Source organism: Lampetra planeri, chromosome 11, assembly GCF_965212315.1.
Source record: "Lampetra planeri chromosome 11, kcLamPlan1.2.h2, whole genome shotgun sequence".
Taxonomy (NCBI): domain Eukaryota; kingdom Metazoa; phylum Chordata; class Hyperoartia; order Petromyzontiformes; family Petromyzontidae; genus Lampetra; species Lampetra planeri.
The window spans coordinates 10023610-10047079 of NC_136117.1; the positions used below are offsets into that span (position 1 = coordinate 10023610).

Genomic DNA, 23470 nt, shown 5'->3' on the forward strand with positions numbered 1-23470 from the left:
ATGTCATATAATGTATCTACAAAGGTGTACAGAGGTCCATTTGTGTTAAATAAGCACCCTTCAGTGCACGTGCCTGTCAGCTGTTAGAGTTCTTGATATCAACTGTTTACTCAATAAGTTAATGTGGTAAATACAAACAATAAAAGGTCCAAAATGTGTCGTGATGCATTTTAATTATAGATTTGTTTTATTTATGAACGCTGCCTCCCTACATCAATGGGTTTTAATGCACGCTCAACTTTCACAATTTGTAGTTTGTGTTTTTGTTGTTCATTAATGTGTTTTTTATCCTTCTTTTCAAAGCAATGTTAAGTTTCCGCACAGTGGGGGTGTCTCCGTGTAAACCCAATGCTTCTTAATCAGTATTTACACACGTGTGCCCCGTGGCAGTTCTGACAGAGCCGTGTGTCGCCTGTAATTAGCTGCGGAAACAGCGAGGTTTTTTTTTTTTGCGAAGGGGTGTTTTTTGAAGTGGCCCTGTCGCCATGCAGAGCGCCCTCCTGCCTAGATCCGCTTCTGCTCAGCCACAACTTTATCTCCAGCAGCATGGTGAGTGTCTGTTTGCCACCAGGACCACGCTGCAAATGGGGTGTTCAGAGATGCATGCGAAGCGTTTCCAGACGGAAATGTACGTTCTGCAAAGAAGGGGGGGGGGGGGTGGTAAACCATTTGCCGCCTGTAAGGAAGAACGTGTGACATTTGTGACGACCCCCTCCGAGTGATGCATGGAGTCAGTCGGCGGAGCACCAAGGCATTCGATGTGACTGAAATCTCCATCAGCGGTGTCCCCCCAGGGGAGGCCTCGAAAACCTTGTCAGTGACCCATGACCTGACGCATTCACATTTATTTTTTCTTTGCAGCCACGATCATTCTGAACGAGCTGAACTGGACGGCGGGGCTCGATGAGGTGTTCAAGCTGAACAAGGAAGAGGACCCCACTCTGCTGTGGCAGGTGTTTGGAAGTGCCACAGGTCTCACCAGATTTTATCCAGGTTGGTTTTTTTTCTGGATTAAATTTATTTGGATTCTGTCAATATGTGTGGGGTTTTTTTTGCCAATTGTTGTTCAACTTGTGCTACCGGCATCACATCATGACATTAGGGTGCCCCTTTTGGAACTCTCGCAGAGCATTGCATGCTTTTGTGAAAGAGAATGGCCCACAGAAGCATAATTTAAAGAGCTTGTTCTGAGATGTTTCACCTTTTGTAATCCTTTCTCATGCTAAAATATTATCCCATGGCAGTCAAACTGGTGTATATATGTTATACTCCAAGTTGGAATCTAACGTTATTTGTTGGTGCAGTCATTGGTGATGTTAGATCGTCAAATCACTACATTTGATAGCTGTCGTTAAATGTAAGATTGCTACCTGTATATGAACCCAGGACCTCATCGGTGTCGGTTGACCTCCTGCTCTGACCTCTTAGCCACCCAACCACCTTGATTTAGTGCTTCATGAATATGTTATGCTTCACTTAAATGACACAAGCACAAGCAAGCACAGGATCAGCACAGGATTCTTAATTAGCAGTATGTGAGTTAGCCTAGAGTGGTTTGACCTGGTATGGACCTTCTGGTAGTCTGATTACTATGTCATAATATAAGCATTAAATGTTAGTGCTTCTAATTGGTGCTTCACGGTATGTGAAAATGCGGCAAATTACTCATCACATCTGTGGATTAATTGCCTGAGCGTACAACTAGTGGGTTTGATTAAAACTAGACCTTATTAGTAAGAAGGTGGCAATGTTGTGTGTTAATAGGCTGTCTGTATACCCGGTGATTCACCTTAATGCACCACGATAGCAAATTTGTACATTAATTAAAAAGTCAACGTATCCCTGCATCTTCGACCTTAACCATGTTAAGGTCGTGACATCACCTGCTTAACAAAAATGCCTTGCATGCTAAATATGAAGCGTACACACAAAGAAGTGTAGCTGTTGCATTGTACGTGGCCAAGACAAGTAACATTATATACAGGGTTTGTGGGAAGTAGCTTATTCAAGGTGACTTACTCAGTTTATGACCAAATCACCCTGAATGCACATGATCTCATCCGATCTTGGAAGTGAAGCAGGCTTGGTGCCTGGCTCGTATTTGGATGGCAAACTGCATGCAAATTGCCGAGTGTGAGTTATGGAAGAGATAGCGGTGGAGCAAAGGATATTTTAATCTATCTGTATGGAGCTTGGAGTGTTTACCCCCAGCATATGTGTGGGTTTTCTTCAGGTAATCCAGTTTCTCACTATCTACCAGATGCTCATAACATGGAACTGACCAAGCAAGCCAATGCGCAGCCCTCTTAAAAACCCCTTGAGTTTTCCCTGTCAAAAAAGGGCCTTATTGCTTAAAGTGATGAATAAATAACTATCATTCTAGTCGTTTATACTATTTATATTGATGCTCAAAGTGCACAGTGCCTTGATTCAAAATATAAGGAATGAAAACCAATTGCCTTTGCACATGGGCACGGAACCCATTTGTGCGAGAGCTTGTGAGGCTTAGTAAGAAGGAAATTAATCTCAGTCAGCGCTTGGTATTTACGCTGTTGGAATAAAGCGCGTGAATTTTTTTTTCTTCCTCTGCCATTATTTGCAGCATCAGAAACACGTGCGCAATGCGTCGCCCTCCGCGCAGCCCCTGAGCACGCATCGCGATGCGAGTCCCGCGGGGGGGGGGGGGGGGCTCCGTTTGGGACTCGCTGTCCGTAGATGAAGCACGCCGACACTTTGCGCGCGTGCGGCGTGCTCGAGTCAGAGCGCGACACCCGTCGTGTCGCGGCGGACAAAAAAGGGCGACGGGTGCCCTCGCAATTCAGCGGAGTGCATCTAGCGTCTCGTCACTGAGGCTGCTTTGACGGTCAATGCGTTCGTCACCAGGGGACTCGCAATCCCCGTTCTACGAGACGCTGACAACCGGTCGCGAAACGCTGGCCCGGGAGGGGGACAGCATGGTTGACGCGCAAAAAAATCCCTTGGCCGGCACGTCTCTCGGCAAACATTTATCTCGCTTCCAGACCACTTTTAACCGTGATTGGTTGTGGACAGAGAGACTGTGAAAGTCTTCTCGGCAATGTCTGAAGACCAGCTGACATATAACTCCTTCAGGACTACGCTAGACGTGCGTGGTTTTTAAATGGCATCAGTCTGCGTGTCAATTTAAATGTTTACACTGTCACGAACATGTTACATACGGCACATTTTTGACCATGGTTTTGACTCGGCTCAAGAAAAAAAAAATGATTGAGAGATTTCCTCTGAATAACACTCCACGGCAGCTCTTCTGCATTGAGTCCACAGTGCCGAATGACAGAGCGCCATTTGGTATTCCTTCGAATGCTGTTTCTCATCATTGAATGTGGTGACCCCGCGCGCAAAAGGCAAAGGTGAGCATCATTGTCGAGAACTTGATTTGAGGCCTGGGTAAAGTGGTCACCTTTTGGCTCCGTCAGTGCTCGGGGGGGCAGGCAGCAGCGTGACTACAAATGTAGACAGTGCGGTGAAAGCTCCTTGCTCGAGCTAAGGGAGCCACTTTGAGTTTTCGGTAATGCTGGCCACAGGAAACAACGTCGTTATGGTCACCATGGCAGAAGTAATAATCAGCTGCTATTTGGCTCGCGAAATGCAATGTCGTAGTTATGTAATTGGAGCTACTCTTCTAGGCCACTTGACATTGTATGTAGCGTTTGCATTTAGCATGGAGGTATACATTTAGCAAGGATTTTTAATCATATAGTTTCCTTTGGTGTGTATGTGGTCAATTGAGTGTACATGTGGTCTATTCAGTGTATATGTGGTCTATTGAGTGTACATGTGGACTATAGAGTGCATGTGGTCGATTGTTGTCTATATGTGGTGTATTCTGATTAGTTTCATTTGTCTTCACATAAATTGTGACTTTTCTAAAAATAGAAAATGTGTTTTAATCACACAGCAACTTTAGCCTAATCAAATTGTATTCGAAATGCCTGAGTTTCCAAACACATCTGTAAAATGCAATTTTTAAGATTTAAATTGTTTAAACTAGCAACATTAATGTTGGGTCAGTTAGGTCTATATTTTTTATTTAACCATTCCAGGCAATGCACTTTAAACAGATTTGCAAATTGTCTAATTGCTTAAGGAATTGAAACCCTTCTGGAAGAAACTGCCATTACAAGAAATAATTTGCAATTAATGAGCTTTTTAATTACTGCCATTAGAACATCTACGATACTAAATCAAATGGAAATTTGCCTGCCACTGCCGGTAGCGCGTCTGAAGATTTCTAAAACAAACGAGCACCGAGTGCCAGCTTAGGGCAAATGTCAGGGCAAAGGAATAATTGTGAAAGGGCTGTTTGCAGGAACCCGATTGAGAGCAGTTTTGCATGCTCCCAGAATGCACTTTTGCCTTGCCAGCACTGGCAAATGGTGAGTCGCAAACATTTCAGGCTGCACTAACCGGGGAGGAGAAACTCACTCGAGGGTGGAGAGGCTAAGTAGGAAGCAATTACTGTTTTTATGCGGAGAAATTACAAAGTAAAGAACACTTTGCTTGTATTTATTTTCGTTTGAATGTTTTCGTTTATGCTGCCGTGGTGTGATGGATGGCACACTGGCCTTCCAGAGGTTGCCGGTTCCATCTTCTGGGCACGGCAGTTGAAACAAAGGTGCTAGCTTCTTTAATCCCCTACCGCCTCTATCCACGCAATTAACATCTCGTCATGGTGGCAACACGTTAACTCGCCATGGTGGCGAGATGTTAACTACCTCACCTGGTATGCAGGAGGTCGTGGATTCGATCGCAACCCTAATTCCTGTATATTTGGAGTCTGCATGTTCTCCCCATGGTCGTGTGGATTTTTCTACGGATCCTCCGGTTTTTCCCTGCACATTTATAAACATGTGCTGAGAGTATATGGCTGCTATAAATTTCCACATGATCAGCCACTTCGTTGAGCTATCATTTGTGGCCAGGTGGATTCTGAAAAAGAGCTTTTTAGCTCGGTGGGCCTTACCTGGTAAAATTACAAATAGTTGAAAAGTAAAACAAATAGCGTATTATAATTGGTTTTATACTCTTCTATCTGGCAACAAAACTGACACCTTTTTACAAGGAGTCATGTTTGCATAGACCGCAATACCTGCAGTCATAATACAAACAAAAGACATAACTCTGATAATGTGCACTGTCCTTGAAGTTGATTGGTCCACACCCGAGACAGCTTTCCTTAGAGCCTAGTCTCACACGGGTTGGACCAGATGACGCCAAAAGGCGCACAACTCAAAGACAATGCACCATCAGAGTATGAGAGCTCGGGGCAAGCATCTACACTATGGGAACCTCATTTGCCAGTAAAAATATGATAATTGGTTTTTTACCCTTCTATCTGGCAACAAAACTGACACCTTTTTACTTCAAGGACAGTGCACATTATCAGAGTTATGTCTTTTGTTTGTATTATGACTGCAGGTATTGCGGTCTATGCAAACATGACTCCTTGTAAAAAGGTGTCAGTTTTGTTGCCAGATAGAAGGGTAAAAAACCAATCATCATATTTTTACTGGCAAATGAGGTTCCCATAAAATAGCGTATTGTTTAATGGTCTGACAGGGTTTGCCACAGTTAGTCGATTAGCAGGTCGCACGTGGGAGGGTAAAGTGTGGTTATTCCCACGTCTTCTGATACGACTGGCAAGCATGGAAGAGGAGGCCAAATACCCTCTCATGGGGCCTTCCAAACCTCCCTCTCGAGGAAGCCCTTCCACCAGCAGTGGTGGTGTGAACAAGCAGTTGCAGGGCTGCTCCTAATGTGTTTGTTTAACACATTCTTATAGAGATGTCCATTTTTAATGCCAAATTCCATTCGCAGTGTTGCCCGGGCGTGAGCTTAGGTTGATATCTCATTACAGATAGTATAGATAGCACGTGTCCATGAATAAGCTGTGTAATACGCAGGGGAGCGATGTTTAACAAGGTAATTAGCACATGATAATGCATGTTGTATTATAAAAACAGACCATGTCAAGGCATTGCTCTGTAATTGTTACATTAGAGCACAGGTATATATATTTAAAATGTCTTCATGGTTTTGGAAATGTTTTGGCTGTAATGTAAAATAATATTGTTTGTGTCCAAGTGTTAATACGTTATAGGTATTTTACTAATGGCCAGCATTTTGAAATGTGATGAACATTCCCTGATTTTGTTTTTTTTATAAATCAATGTGAAGGGCCTTTTATTCAATAATTTAACATTTGTTTCGCGTTATGCCAAAATTGCATGGAACTGGTGGTGATAGATTTATTATTTGATCAATATCGCATTCCAGATATCACAAAGGCAGCTTGATTGCTGTGTGGCCAGAGGGGCGATGGCTACAGGAACAAACGCAATGATTGCAGCTGACAAGAATATCTGAGGCAATTTATTGCTGAAGAAATTGTCCACTGCTTGAATAAATAATATATACAAAATGTATAAGCATATATATATGTTTTTATTCTTAGGTTTTTTCCGGTAAAGTCACGTAGGTAAAAAGTTAAAATTAATAAAAGTAAAATAAAAATCACGACGTTTCAGAGGCATTTTTATTTTACTTTACTTTTATTAATTTTAATTTTTTACCTACGTGAATTTACCGAAAAAACCTAAGAATATGAATACTTGCAGTCACGAAAGCTTCAAATATAGAATTCTTTTTGTTGTTCCATATAATCAATGTTAAGCTCATTATATTATAATTTTCACAAATAATCTGCTTCAAAAATGTTTTATAGCAATGCACAAATTTCAGCATGCATCACAAATATAAACTACATCGTAGCCGTTATATGAAAGGGTTTGTAATAGACGCTTTATATTTATTTGTTAACCGCGATTCATACTCTTGATAATTAATGGGGAATTGTAGTTACCATAATTACGAGTGTGACCATTTTTCAAAAGAGAAGCACCGTAAACGCCAGAAATAAAAAAAGAAACTAATCCCAATCTTGGAGATTGCGAGCTTCTGTAACGATCTTTTGATGAGTCCTAACCACTGGCTCATTAAGTGAATAATAGCGACAGGCAGCAACAGCAGCAAGAGAGAGAGAGTGAGCAAGCGAGGGCGAGGGAGATGAGAGGCAGGGATAAAACGGGGGGAGGAACGGAGTGTCGTGTGTGTGTGTGCGAGTTTCAACTTCACACAACGCCAGTGCTGCTCCTGGGAGCAAGCATTGACCCCCCCTGACATCATTTACGCTTCACGGTCACCTTTCCCGCTGTGACCAATGGGAGGGCACCTTAGATTAGCCCCCCCCGCCTCCACCACCACCACTCAGGAGGTCTCGAAGAAATAAAAGCTTTTTTTTATTGTCAACTGTCGTGCGTGTGTTCGCATGACGAAATAAAGGGTAGGCTATCGGTGTTACCTGTGGCGTTCACTAATGATGAGCTTCTAAGCGGTAGACGAATTAGGTTAAGTGAGTTTAAATTGGCCACTGCCGCAATAAACGCTCGCAATGCCTACTGCCACGAAGCGTAATGTACGAGCAGGCTGAGTTTAAGCGGAATCTCCCCCACAGAAGTGGTTATCTGTTATCTTCCTAAGCCATACACTAGAGCAGGGGTCGGCAACCAAAATAACAAGAAGAGCCATTTCTTTCCAATTCGGTACAAAATTCAGTATTTCAAGAGCCGCAATGCATCTGAGTACATACTGTACATACGTACATATCGTCAAGAAGCAGCCCGTAAAGAGCCGCATGCGGCTCCGGAGCCGTAGGTTGCCGACCCCTGCACTAGAGCATGCATGCTTTGGTGGCAGCGGTGGCACGGAGATGTTTATCTCCCTTGCCTGGTACAACGGAGGTGGTGGGTTCGTTCCCGACCCTGACTACTTGGAGTTCGCGTGTTCTCTTCTCTCCCGTGGTCGCGTGGATTTTCCTCTGGGTCCTCTGGTTTTGCCCTCCACATTTAGGATCAAGCGTTTAGATTATTTAGCTGTTATGAATTCACACATTATGCTATACACTAGGGCTGAACGATTTGGGGAAAATATCTAATTGCGATTTTTCTGACAGATATTTCGATTGCGATTACATTTTTTAAAGTCAAGCTTCAGTTCAATATTCACTGTGTACTAGATTTAAAACATGTGATGGAGCATTACCACATCAAAATATGAACTGCTCTATATAGTCTAATGCAAGGATGAGAACTTAAAATATATGAATTGCTTCCAACATGTATTTATTAAAATGTTCTAGTTGTAATAGAACAATCAAACATGAAACAATTGTTAAATGAAATAAAGAAAGTTAAAATAGAAAATAAAACAATTCCAATAAGAAATAGCACTTTTAAAATCGCAAAAATTGCAGCCTTTGCGATTTGCTAATCGCATTGTTTAAAATTGCGATTTCGATTTGAAATCGATTAATCGTTCAGCCCTACTATACGCCACTTGGATAAGATATCATGCGTGGCCATGTCACCTCTGAAATATAGCTAATAGCGTAGTGGGCTTTAACTGGTAAATGCAAGTTTAGTTTACACCAGGCCTTTTAAGTGTTTTAAATGAGGCTTAAACCAAGCATGGAGAAAATGGAGCAGTTATATACACCAGTGGCGGCTCCTGCAAAATCTCTCAGGGGGGGCAAATGTCTGGATGATTTATAAGGATAAGGTCCACCCATGCAAAGGATAAATTAACAGCTTAAGCATGTAAAGGCAACTTCACTTCTTTAATATTAATGAAAAATAAAGTGACTCTTACAATACATCTTGTTTGTTTCTATACTCACTATTAATACAATCCACTCAAGTTTCTTTTATTAAAGATTCCACTAGGTGGCGACAAATAAAATTGTTGACTGAAACGTGCTTACGTATGATGACGTAACCACGTTAGTGCGAGCCCTCCCGGAAGCCATAGAGAATGCATTGCAGCGCCCCCCGTTCGAAAAAAAAACATCTTTGAATGTAAGTCTATGGGACCACTCGGGGCGATTCTCAGCCGGAGTGAAATCGCCCAAAAAGAGGCGGTACTCCACAGAACGTGACATGACGCTGATTGGACTATATCCAGAGGCACAGTGACGGCTAGCGTGACTCTGTGGTTGAATGACATTGGTGGTGCGTCGCCCAATCGCCCTAATGAAGAAACCGCCCCTGATATACACTCGACTACAGAATGTATTTATTGCTACCACTCAATTGCATTGGAGACTTACTGTGGTGCAGCTCATGGTGTCTATAACAAGTATTGAGTACAATTCATTTTCGGGGTGTCTGCTGTAATGGAGCAATGGTCAGCACACTGGAACTGCAGAGGTGCACGGGCTCCATCTGCAAGCGGGAACAGTTGAAACAATGCTGCACGATGTTTAAAAATCCCTTTACTTTTTTCCGACCAGCAGTATACATGAGTACACCATAGTTGGTTGGACGGCAGGTTGCGTTCGGTAGGGTAAGGTGTGGATACTCTGCCACCACATGTCTGGCCAGCACGCGACAACAGCCAATTGCTCTTCAGAGAAACCCTTGAGAGCTTCCTTTTCGTGACGGCCCTTGCTCCAACAATGGCTCCAGCAATACATTGCATGGCTGAAAATGTACCTATACAGTCATATTCAATTGATCGCTGAGGCTTTACGCTTGTATGTATGTTGAACTTCTTTCGCACCGTGCTTAGCCAACCATGCTAATTGGAGGTAGGTGCGGGGGAAGAACAACAAATGAAACAAAAAAGTAAGTTCCAAACAAATTTGTTAAATCTAGGTTTAAAAGTGCATAGCTCCAGTGGCTTCCTAATATCAGAAGGAAGAGCGTTCCAGATGGCCACAGAAGCGTACCTGAAAACGCGCGATGCGGTGACCGTCTTTGTTCGACGGTTAGCCGAAAGCCACTGCGAGGATGACCAGAGTTCGCCTGATGGTGTTATGCTCCTTGACGAGATGAGCGAGGTATTGTGGTCCATGTGTAGCAAGCACTCTGTGTGTAATGAGTACGACCTATATGCTTGCATATATAGTGCAATATTTATTTGTCTGTGAAAAGTGGCACTGAGTCTTCTTTTTCCGAAGACTCCTGCGTTCGTTAGCACTCAAAGGTTCACACAGGTGGGTTCGTTAGCTCATTATTTATTGCCTTTTCCATGCCACGTAGTATTTATTACAAGTGCACGTGATTTAATGACCTTCGCCTCCAAATCGCTGGATTACGATTTGCAGAGGTGTGGACTCGAGTCATGTGACTTGGACTCGAGTCAGACTCGAGTCATGAATTTGATGACTTGCGACTCGACTTGGACTTGCATAACAATGACTTTGTCCCACCTATGAGATGTGGACTCGAGTCATGTGACTTGGACTCGAGTCAGACTCGAGTCATGAATTTGATGACTTGCGACTCGACTTGGACTTGCATAACAATGACTTTGTCCCACCTATGAGATGTGGACTCGAGTCATGTGACTTGGACTCGAGTCAGACTCGAGTCATGAATTTGATGACTTGCGACTCGACTTGGACTTGCATAACAATGACTTTGTCCCACCTATGAGATGTGGACTCGAGTCATGTGACTTGGACTCGAGTCAGACTCGAGTCATGAATTTGATGACTTGCGACTCGACTTGGACTTGCATAACAATGACTTTGTCCCACCTCTGACGATTTGTATGCCGCACGGTTAGAGGTAAATATGAATGTGCCTGCACTCAGCATCGCAGGCAGTTTTATGTTCTAGCTGTGTGAGTTTGCTTGAGGGGATGGTGATGTCGTAGTTCGTGCGCTGTGCTATGACTTGGGCTGTATCTAAGCAGCGATTAATCAATTATTGAGCTCACCAAACATACATACATGCATCGAATCGCGTGTATATGATTCAATGTTTGTTGTTCAATTTGTAAATAGTAATAATAGTAATATTATACGTATATATTGGTACCATTATTATGGCGCAGGGCTACGTTTCACAGAAGAATATAGTGTGCCGGTGGGGAGCGATGTGGTGGCAATGTGTCATCCCAAGTTAGTGAGGAATCAAATGTTGCTAATTTGGACCGACCATGATGCTAGCACGCAACCCATTCCATGTTGTGAGGAATGGGTTCATGTGACCCCTGTAGAGAAGTGCTGCCCCTTTTAGCACAACATACAAAAAACATTTCGATTTAACGCTTTCGTGACTGCAGGGATTCATCTTCTTGGTTCTTTCGGTAAAGTCACGTATAAGGGTCTTCACCTGAGGACGGCTGCTTGCGTTGTGGCCGAAACGTCGTGAGAATTATTTTATTATGTTTTATTTTTATTATTTTATTATTTCCCTTCTACGTGACTTTACAAAAAACATGTTTGAATCGAATTGCCACCCAACTGCGTGACAATTCATTGAATCACCGGAGGAGAAATCGCCGCATCTCAAACTATAACCCTGATAAACGTCGTTCGATTCATGGCCATACACACGGCTAACAGTTGTATAAACATCTGATATGTATGCGAACTTATTTCTCACCGTACGTAGCCAACCGTGCAGGCCTCGCATAAGCTAGTTCTTGCCTCGGTGAGTACCTATTCTTAGGTTTTTTCGGTAAAGTCACGTAGGTAAAGCATTAAAATTAATAAAAGTAAAATAAAATAAAAATCACGACAGCTGTCGGGCTGTGACGGTTTCACCTGTAGACGGAAGCTTGTGTTGCTTCCGAAACGTCGTGATTTTTATTTTATTTTACTTTTATTAATTTTAATGTTTTACCTACGTGACTTTACCGAAAAAACCTAAGAATATGAATCCTTGCAGTCACGAAAGCTTCAAATCTAGAATCGGTGAGTACCTGTTGCAATGTGGTTGCAGATCAGCCCCGGGCAGACAATGGCGGTCTGGTGTGAAGCTCGTGGCGTGTGCAAACGATTGTGCCACTGGCCCACCCTACGTTAAATTGGTGTGACTGTAAATTTCATAATTAAATACAACTATGTACTGCATATATAGCTGTTTTAGAATGAAAATAGTGCCTTGGTTTTGTGAGTTTGGGAGCAAGGTGGGTTATTTTCGTGGTCAATAAACGGCTTCCATTGTTTCTTTTGGGCCAGCTCGCCTTCAATATCGCGCATCTGCATAGAAACATGATGCAATGCAAATGTTATACCACTTGTCTGGTTTTCGTTTTATTTGAATGAAACCATACATTTTATTCCACTGTGGAACTATCTCTAATGGTTGGCTCTCAATAATGTATATGTATAATATGCGGCAAACTGGAATACCGTCATGGAAATGAATGCTTTTTTGTAATATGATGCTTTAAAAAGGCACGCAAAGGAATGCAGAGAGAAATGCAGTCGCCAGATATAATGTGGCCAAAAGCAGTGACCTCAGCCCTGTATCTTCCTTGCAGAATTGCTTCAGCAACCTCAATTTCATTGATGATTATGAACATCCATCTGTATTGTTAGAATAAAGTGACTGGAGGTGTTTATATGTATATATTTCATTTGCTGTTATTATATCCCTAACATCTGTATTACTTGAAATAGTATTTGTTATTTTAGTCATAGTACAGTGTGTAGGCAATATACATAATATACAGTATTTATAAATCCATTACAGTTTTACTTATTTTCTTTGGTTAAAATAAAGTCTTCCCTTCTGCCCTCAATTTTAGAGTCAGCTTTGACATGCTAATGCATAACGTTTCTTCTATTCATATGAGGTTAATTTTGTGGTGTACCACTTTCGCCTTGTAAACAGTACCGTTTTCATCTTTCTCAACTTGGAGTCTGCAAAACACGAAGTAATTGCATCGTTGTGGGGAATATAAGTAACAACATAAACAAGCAGACAATACACCTCATTCCCATATCTGTCCATCCACGTAAAAAAAAAATGTTTACACATCACATCAGTCACATGGCCTTATGGAAGTGCATCACTCTAAGCTAGTCTTGACAATCATTGTTTCATCGGCAGTCAGGCTTGTATAAACCAATGCTGGTGAACTGTCAGATGTTTATAGACAAAGATATGGGTCCTAGTTCAACCAAACACTATATATAATACACGAGGTACGAGAAGCAGGAATATTGTCTGATTATATGTTTCGTATTCTACATATGTGCTTTCTTGAGAAACAAAGTTTGCAAACCGGAATATGCTTCAATGGTGCTTCAATTCCACATGCGAGTGCAGACTTTGTTGAAAGATGAGCACACTGCTGCATCCAACCATTAAGCAACCAACAGGATGCCAACAGCCAGACTGTGTGTGAATGTCGCTCTAATGTGTTTGCACCACGTGTTATTCGGCAGGATGTCCAATTTTTCACTTCACATGCTGAGAGCGTCTTCAAGAATTAAATTCCTTCAGAAATTATTTCAGGAATTCAGTTCCTGAATGTGTTCCCAACACACGGGAGGGAAGCATCCGACATCTTTCCGAACAAAGTGTGGTACAACCCAAAGACACATCAGAGGGCTTTACAGCACGAAACCACAAAAGACTACGAAGTTGCTTTGAATAAGTGACACGCACACTTAATGGAATAGTTGCACTCTGCCAGCTGTGTCGGTCAGCTCCACAACATGAATTAATCATCAGTGTGACTCTCGAGGCAACGCACTCCATGCTTGGCCATCATTGAAACGCTATCAAAGCGCAGTTTTGTGCAATCTGTGATGAGTTTTTTGCAGGGCTTTGAGTGGTGTGATTGCCACAGGGGGTACAACTTCTGCTTTTCCTTTTTGCAACGATTGTTGGGACCCGACCGTATTTTTCCATTCTCTGGACATCAGTGCCCCACGGCTTTCTGTTCAACACAAAAGAATACATTTAAAATAGAGATGTCCTCAGAAACCCACCCAATGGATGGTTTGGGTACTCTCTTGTGTAGATCCACCAGTCTAAAGTGTAAGTGCTTTTTTGATGAACTCTTGCCCTTTCTCTCCAGTAACTCTGCAACACTGGGTGCCTTTATAACATCTAACTACCTTGCATGGTAAACAGGAGGTTGTGGGTTCGATCCCGACCTTAATGCCTATATATTAGAGTTTGCACGTTCTTCCCTTGGTCGCACGGATTTTTCTCTGGAACTTCCGGGTTTTCCCTCCACATTTAGAAACGCGCGTTTCGAGTCTTTGGCTGATATACATTTCCACATGTTAAGCCACTTCGTTGAGCTATCATTTCTGGCCTGGTCGCTTCTGAAAAAGAGCTGCATAGCTCAGTGGGCCTTACCGGGTAAATATATTTTTAAATAGGATGTTCTTGTGAAAACAAAAACAAGGTGAAGGTGCAGCACTGCAATTACTTGATGATGTCACTTCTGGTAGAAAGGCCGTCACTACAGTGAACACTGGAGAGCCCTACTATGGTGCATGTTTGGCCTCCGATTCCACTCTGACCTGCTGATCAAGTAACAGTGGTGTACCCATGTTTACCGCACGGTGAACGTAGATTGAACCGGCGACATCTGGATTTGAAGCCCAGTATGTCAACTGTCACATGATGGCAACACCGTTGGTGTTCTTGAGAATTGGCGATTCGTTGCAGTGAAACAAATCATTCCCCACCCCCAATCCTATCTTCAGAAATTTAATGAATCGTTGTGGTTCTGGTCACAATTTTATTCAAAAGGAATTTTCTATTGTATTGTGGTCAATGGTAGCAGCTATAATGGTCTCAGTTCTGATGTGAACCCATTAATTGCAACATATATTTAGTGCCATTTGTCAATCCACTGCTGGGTGAAGACTACCCCTATAACTTGTTGGTTATGAGAGTTGCGTGACCATACTTTTCTACGCTGGTCAATGTGTGTTGGTGAATCTCGCAGGGGAGGGAAAAGACCTGCCCAGATATCACATGCCACTGTGAGCCACGGTTTGGAATCGAACTAAGGCCACTGAGGTCATAGTGCAGTGTGCTAACACACCACTGCTCTACCCAAAATACAACACATTTGAAACAAAACACATCAATTGTTACTTCTTACACATGCCGTTTAATACATGTTTCCTGAGCTCTCCAACATGTTTTCAAATGGTACCAGTTATAACCAGGAAACAACACTGGAGAGCGAGCCAATCAATGCAGCACAACTGCAGACAAATCCCACGCAGCCAAGACGTCGCGAGCTGAATAATCACACTCATCGGTGAATCAATGTCATTGTTCCACCCATCAACAGAAAGTCCCGATATCCCTGCACAAAGCCAAATAATGAATTTTGCCTCCAACCCAAGTGGAGCTGCTGAATGGCCCCAGGTGAAAGGGCCCTTAAACGGCCACTCCACTTGTAAGTGCTGAAAAATGCAAAGTGTCGCGCTTTGCAGCATGCCCTGCTAACCGCAAACGCCCTGATATATTTATTTATTTATTTATTCTCCTCCTCCTTTCCCTTAGCAACTCCCTGGGTGGCTCCGGGAGACGTGGATTTGTTTGATGTCCGCAGGCGGCCGTGGTAAGCGCTCGTGAAGCGGACGGCCAAGGGCCACCATATTTCTTGCTCGCTTACCGCTTGATTCATTCATTCGTTCACCCAATCATTCATTTTTATGCGTAATTTATTGCCCCAGAGCTGCCTTTAATGGAGTTGACTGGTTTGAGCATCGCCGCATAAATCTGATCCCTGCAATGCAGAGTTGCAGCCAATTTCCTCAACGTTTAGATCATCGCAGTAGCGGTCATAATGGGGGCATTACATGTAACTGGCTGTGATGTAATCGTATGTGTACAACATCACGTTTTGCGTTTATCATGGCAATAAAATATTTACTTAAATTTTTACATTAAAGTCATGCCAAATATGGGTGTGCACCCACATATATATAATTTATACCAGCATGCTACCAGTTTATACACTTTGTGGTACAATAAAATATGACATTTACTGTGACAGAGTTTCCAAACACATTTTATCCATTTATAAACATGTACTATTTCAAATGTGACGTTTATAAAAAAAAACAACGCTCACATTACACCCAGTCTTTTGGATTCACTGGAACCAACGCTGTCTTGATCGTGAATTTATCCACTGAACGTAGATGCCTCAAATAGCTACATCAGAGACTGTAGTACCATGACAATTGATGTAATCATTGTTTTCATATCATGATTCACAAATGAACTATGCCATGCCCTGTATTGTTTCAATGTACAGACAACTTTATGTGAATTCTGGAGTTGAAACCAATGAGAATGCTCATGAGCTTCATTTTATTTCAGCAGTTCCTCTGTACAAAAAATAATGAACAACACTACGGAATTCGGCAGTATTTCTTGGAACGCATTTAATATTAGCAAAATCATAACAATAATAACCTTAAACATTCCTATCATGACTGCACTCAAGACTTAAAAACAGAAAATGGCAGTAAAAATAAATAAAGTAAATTTGAATGTACTAAAGTTATTGTACCATCTGGCCTAATTATAGATTGACATATAGCAAAAAAGAAAGTAATTTACAGCGTCTGCCTGCAATAAAGAATAACTTTATGCTGGGGGACTGTGTGATTGATGTGGCCGGCAGTAATTTCCACCTCCATCGCAGCACTCCTGGCATTTTCATTTACCTTTATGCCTGCAGCCCCGGTCATTTCGAGAGGCTCTTGTCCCTCAAGCGCAGAAAGTCAAGCAAGCAAACCGAGCGTGCCGGGAAATGCTTCCCGTTATGGCTTGAGGAACAAGCTCGCAGAGAGACAAATGCTCAAATGTCTCAAATGCCATCACTCAAAAGCGGTGTCATCATAGTTCTTTGCCGCCAATAAAAAAAGAGCTAATAGAATGAAAAAAGTTGAATTTCCATTGCCTCATTAAGAAACACATTTTCAAGACGGAGCAGTACGTTACTGATAGAGGAAAAAATGCAAGACTTCAAAGGAAAAGCATAGTTTGCATTGCATATTGGTATTTAAATACATTTTAATGTGGGCGATTAAACAATCCCTCCGATAAACGGGATGTAGTTGCCGTGCTATTAATTCCACGCTCAGTTGCGGCATTCGACGATTGCCATTCGTGCACATGCACGCGTGTTGACATGATTTGTGTTTCTTTGCAGGTACATACAAGGGGCCTCATCTCCCAAGGACATGGTGATCATTATAGACGTGTGAGTACGGAGGAGCATGGCAAATGACAGCCGTTTGCAATAGCAAAAATTTCCCCTCAGGCTGAGTTGGCAGAAATTAATTTTGTCGCGGTGGTAGATGTTTGCCACAGAACTGTTCTTGTTTCAACATGTTGTATACGTTACTCATTAACGTGTTTGACATGCCAACTCAATGTGCAATAATAATATGACCATAGATATATCTGCAATCATTATCAACAACTATTTTAATTTCGTTGCTGGATGAAGGCTAATCCATTCGGCGTGTATAAATTTGCCTATCACAATTCAAAGAATTGTCACGATTAAAAGTCAAGATTCGATTAAAGAATCAGATGGGGGGTTTTTGTTGTTGTTTATATTGTGGTGCATTGTCGTACCTCTAGTGCAGGGTCATACTGACCATTTTCACAATGACAATTACTCTAAGAGCAGTGGAAGAGGTGGTGCAGTGGTTAGTACACTGCACTATGAATGTGACGACCTGAGTTTCAATTCCCGGCCACAGCTAACATCAGTGGCAAGTGACATCAGAACCGATCTTGCTTCCCCTCCCCCGACACTTCACCAGTATGATTGAAGTATGGTCAAATAAAACCAGTGACTGACAAGGCATGGGGATTCCATCATCCAATGGTGGATTAAGAATGGCCGGGATTTAGTTCATAGTTGTATTTATATGTATGTGATGAATACAACATTATCGATTCTTACACACGTGTTTTGATGCATGTATCGTGAGTGTAAAAATCTTTTTTTTGTATACATACAGATGAATTGATGCGTCATTACATGTCCACTGACCATGATTGATGCCACTACCCACAGTGCTTTGCAGCATCATCCCATCGGGTGACCATGACTTCATCACTACCTCTCATTTTTCATCACACCTTCACGTGTGCGTCTACTTTCTTTGCTCGCAAAATTGTTTCGCCGAGAAGGAATAGAATTAGTTTTATATATCTAGAAACAATGTACTCTCTATAACATCGTGATGTATTTTTCAGGTGTAGTTGCGAATGGTAAATACTATGGGTGTTGCCATCAGATTCGGTCATAATCGTAAATAGCCCAACCCCTGACCTCCCCTTTTCTGCCAGTTCAGGAGATCAGCTTAACATTGCTAATGATTGGAATTTATCAGAATGAAAATTGGATTTGTAACAAAAATGTCATTGGATTATGCCCTATATTTATTTATTTTAAATCCTATATCAATTGATTGCATTCACAGATAAACATTTTAAACCGTTATGACATATTAAGTCGCTGTAAGCCTTCCATAAAATAGTGCTTAATGAAGTAAAAGTTTAAGCGAACGTCTAAATGTTATTACATTGCGAATAGCGCTAAACAGCCAATGTAGAATAACAAACTTGTTTGTACCTTAACCTGTCCTGGCTTCCAGGACACTGTTAAGTGTGATTCTTTTTTTAATGTGTGCCGATATATACACACACATTTATGGTTAAAAATTACCGTGTACATGTAAAGATGCAACGCTCCTCATGATAAATATAATTGTCATAATTCAGGATCATGAATCGATTTAGAAATCGATTTTTTTTCGTCTCGCTTTACCACCACTTGACACATTTAGTTGTTGTCTTAAGGCAGTGCTTGTGATGAATGTCAATAACACTTCCTCGGAAACTTAACACGTTCGTCAATAAAAGGAACAATGTTTCAAAGTATTCTGTATATTTTTGGGCACGTTATTGACGAATGCGTAGACATTTTTGTTGCGTGTGTGCTTGTGCACTTGCTGCCAATGCAGCCGCATCACCAAATAATGTGTTTCATCTAACGCACATCGTTTGCATGAACACAGACTTTTCACACACTCGTGCTGCTAAGTGTAACGTCAACACTGGCTTGCCCTCACCACAGCAAAGTGAAATTTTCTCCACTTGTAAACAGGTTATGAGCACCACGACTCTGTATTTTGACTTTGCTTCTCCGAGGGCCAAAAGTACCGTTTGCGAATGGAGAAACGTTTATTTCATGCGTATCCAGGCGAATTTGACATATGCAGTATATCGACGTATTTGTACGCATTACTTGCTGATGGTGCTGCGTTGGCAGTGTTGCACAAACACAATTAACAAAACAACAACAAAAACGCAACACATTAAACATTAACACTATAAGAAAAAAGTGTCGTGTAATATTTATGTAACTAAATTGCGATTGTAGTCTGATCAGTCTAAAGATAATCTGCCTGACCCAATTCACATTAAAGGGCTTGTATTATTTAACGTTGATTTATATTCTATTTGCTTCACTGCTGTAATTTATTTTTGCTCTTTGCCATCTTGGCGACTCGGGTAACTCTACCAAATGAACCAATCCTGGTCCCAGGAGGTGTCACGTGGTTAAAACAAAATGAAGTGCAAACCTTGAAACATATTTCAACACCGCGTGCATGATATACTAAAATGTGAAGCTGCACAATTTATACTTTGGGGGCTCTAGTATTAAAGTTGAACTTTTAATCCTAAATATGGGAAACGCATTTCACGTTAAACTGGTCTCCTGGCTTGTTTAATTTAGTTGTATGTACTTCAGAGAATGTTAAACATAGTAGTAAATGAAATGTCACATCAGAGATGCGATTGTAACATTCCACATGTATTGCCTTTCATCAAACTGAAACGTTACTTAACTTGTTCGCAGTGAAGAGAGATTTTTATTTTTTACTGTAATGTCAGAGTTGTTATCATCCAATTTCCTCCTTCACTTTTTTTTTATCACCCTTTCATGGCATAAATTGTTTTCAAGCAGCAGTTTTAAAACAAAATGAAAGTTATTAAATGTAACGCATACAATCATAACGTCTAGCCGGTGCAGTAACCATGGTGAATTGCTAATTTGATCTGCCTATCATACACTCCTGTCAACCCGGATGTGTGTGTGTGCCAGTAGTTAGCGACTCTTCACTCTTTGCTAAACAATCACCGTCAATTGCCTTTCTTGTTATGGGTAGGCCATGCAATGTGCTCATACTCTTTGTATAAGTTATACTTGTTTGAGTGGCAGTCAAACGGTTTTGGGTCAACTCTGATCTTTCTTTGTGGCGTAATGGTACATCGAACTCGCCAACACATCATTGGAACCTCATTTGCCAGTAAAAAATATGATAATTGGTTTTTTACCCTTCTATCTGGCAACAAAACTGACACCTTTTTTTTACAAAGAGTCATGTTTGCATAGACCACAATACCTGCAGTCATAATGCAAACAAAAAACATAACTCTGATAATGTATGCACTGTCCATGAAGTTGATTGGTCCTTGTCTGTCTCGGGTGTGTCTCGGGTGTGGACCAATCAACTTCAAGGACAGTGCATACATTATCAGGGTCATGTCTTTGTTTGCATTATGACTGCAGGTATTGTGGTCTATGCAAACATGACTTCGCCAACACATGTTCAATTCTGAAGCTCTCAATACATGCATCATATTGTATGAGTATTTTTTTTTATCACGTGTGTTGAATACAATGAGTTCATGTGATCCCCTGCTGCCGCTAGAATCGCTACCATTCTCCACGATGTTAAAATAATATCCATTCTTTAATCCAATCTTGACCCTGAAATGTAACTATTCATCCAATCAGTGGGTGGAGGGGGGGGTGCATGCATCATTACACCACTAATATCGATAATGATTGCACGTCATTTTTCATCATGGTTATCCCTCAGATCAATGCATGTAATAGATAGAGCTTAGATATAAGCCACTGCACATAAAAAGACTTTGCTTCAAATGCTGAACAAATAGTTGAGCAATGTGTTTTTATACTTATATATATTTGCGAGCACTTCAGATTTATACTGTTCAGGCTCCTAACTATAGCCCCATATCCAGACCATGATAATATCCTATAGCCTATAGCCTGGGGCTGTGTTTTAAATATTAGACCTCTGAATGACATGACCTTCCTTTCCACAACAATTTTTTTCTGGCCATGAGCGTGACCACTAGAGCTTCCAGTCACATTTCATTTTCCTAAAAAAAGAGAAAAAAAAACCCAGAAGTATTTTTGGAACATTTTCAATTTCACATTAAATATCTTTAAAACATCAATAGCAAAGATTAGAAGTAATATGCAAGCGCATTTTTTGTTTGAAATGTTTGCAAATATGATTGTTGCCATCGCTGTGAGTGTTGCCAGTGGCCGTATTTTTTTAAACTGTTTACTGTCTTAAACCAAAAATGCACTATCGCTTTCAGCAAGGCAAACAGCAATTAGCTACGGGGGTCTTTAAAAAAGTTAAAGGAAAAAATGGCTTCCTTTCATCAAACGAAAGCCATTGAGTAGTGCTTGTGGTGTGCTTACTTTTAACGCATTATCTGAAAGGCATCACCATTTGGGGTGAAGATAAATTCCGATCAGATAACCGCCAAAACCTTGAGGTCATCGTGTGCTGCTCGAAAATGTATTACATTCTCGCAAGCGTTATTCATGTTTACTTTCCAACAAAAAATACTTATATTTTTTTAAATAGTTTTAAATTATACTTTGAAAATAGAGGGCACCTGGAAAATGTATCATTATCTTCTAAATACAATGCAGCAATTGCTTATTGTGTTACAATGACCTTGAAGACGCAAGATGAATAAAAGATGCGTGCTTTCAGTCGTGCTGCATAACGACTGGGTTGTTTTTCCTTTGTTACACCTTGTTTGCATTGCTTCAGGAGCGGAAGTGTCAGTGGACTCACATTAAAACTGATGAAGAAGTCGGTGTCTGAAATGCTGGAAACCCTTTCCGATGATGATTACGTGAATGTAGCATCTGTAAGTATTGTGCCTCAGACATTTCCTTAACGTACAACCAAAATAGAACTATTATTATAGTCTGATGTTTGCTCGCCCGGTCTTCAAATAAAATGCATTACCATTATTTCCATGTGGTTATTGTATCGCGTACGTTAAAAATACATGTGCAATTAATGGGCTGTTTGCTGATGGAATTAGGGACCAGGAAAATGCTCTGTAAAGTTTTTTTAATGAAATAACCGATGGCAGATATTATTGTCCATAGAGATGTGTGGAATTTAAACTACACTACAACTACTTAACATTTTACAATTTAAATACGCACGGTATAAACATTGTATTTAAGCGTATAACATATTGCAAACGAATGAGTGTTAAAAAAAAAAGTCCCTGACATTTAACTTTTTTTAAAAATCCTTTATATTAAGTTCACTTGCTTGCTTGCTTGCGCGCTTACGACCGTGCAAATCTTTCGGTCGTTTTTTAACCCACTTCCCGTGATCCAATCGAGCTGACATTTTGCACACAGACTCGTTGTGCGTGACAATTTATTTTCGTGAAAATTTTTTTCCAAAATTTTCCACTTTTTAGGAAAATTTTTTTTTCATATTTAATTTAAAATACCAATGTGATAAAAATGAAACTCTTACTCAAGAAAAACAGAAATGAATAATAAAATAAAACCGATGCCACGCATATAAAGGATTTATAGTGAAAAACTTTCTTTTTACGGGTTAATTTTTTGCACGTGTGTTTTTTGTCTATTGTTTACTTATTTATGTATTACACAGTTTCACAACGAAGCCGTCCCGGTCTCCTGCTTCAAGCACTTAGTGCAAGCCAACGTACGCAACAAGCAAATGCTCAGCGAGTCCGTGGAGAAGCTGACTGCCAAGGGGATGACGAACTACAAGGCCGCGTTTACGTACGCGTTTGAGCAGCTCTTAAACGTACGGCTTCCTTTGAACCTCGCAGGGCATGCTAATCCACATATTTGGAGGGCTGGAGATACGGCACGGATGGGCGAGAGACATCCCCTCTGAAGTGCTCACAATTGCGCCGTTAATTGTGCAGAGCATACATATGTAAGAGAATCTGATTGTGAAATAAATAAGTAATGTTCGGTACACTGCTTAATTACGATTTAAACAACAACAATCCATTAAATTAAATACTGCTTTTGTGATTGCATTGAAATGAAAATTTAACTCCGTTTTTTGCGATAATTCAAAAAAAGTCTGTGGTCTGCAAATGTTGCAATAACCATTGTAATTAAATAATTATTTATATAAACATGTATATCACTCTCTCACGTGTGACAATTGACATCACTACCTATACGGTCATACAAGAGCAAAATACGTTTCTTCAGCTCTCCGATGTGTTTTTAGGTTGTACCACTTGTTCGGCTTTTTGTCCCACGTTGAAACTCCACGTGCTTTTAGCTTCTTCAGAAACCAATCTGAAGGAACAAAAAACGAAGCTCCTAGCCTGTGGAGCGAAACGTCGGAGACCGTGCCGAACAACGCGCGGTACACAACCCTGGAAACCACATCGGAGAGCCGCAACAGAACAACTGTGAAAAGTCGCACGGT

General features: G+C 41.1%; 1 protein-coding gene across 1 annotated transcript in view; it reads left to right on the forward strand.

Moving 5' to 3' along the window:
- The window catches only part of LOC144721432 (voltage-dependent calcium channel subunit alpha-2/delta-1-like), a 44446-nt gene extending 22523 nt beyond the window's left edge, over positions 1–21923 (forward strand). The window contains exons 4-7 of the mRNA XM_078599045.1: positions 862–993; positions 15375–15432; positions 17038–17088; positions 21794–21923. Of these exons, the coding sequence (XP_078455171.1) occupies positions 862–993; positions 15375–15432; positions 17038–17088; positions 21794–21923 (371 nt within the window). The remainder of the gene's footprint in view (positions 1–861; positions 994–15374; positions 15433–17037; positions 17089–21793) is intronic.
- The last annotated feature ends 1547 nt before the right edge of the window (positions 21924–23470 follow it).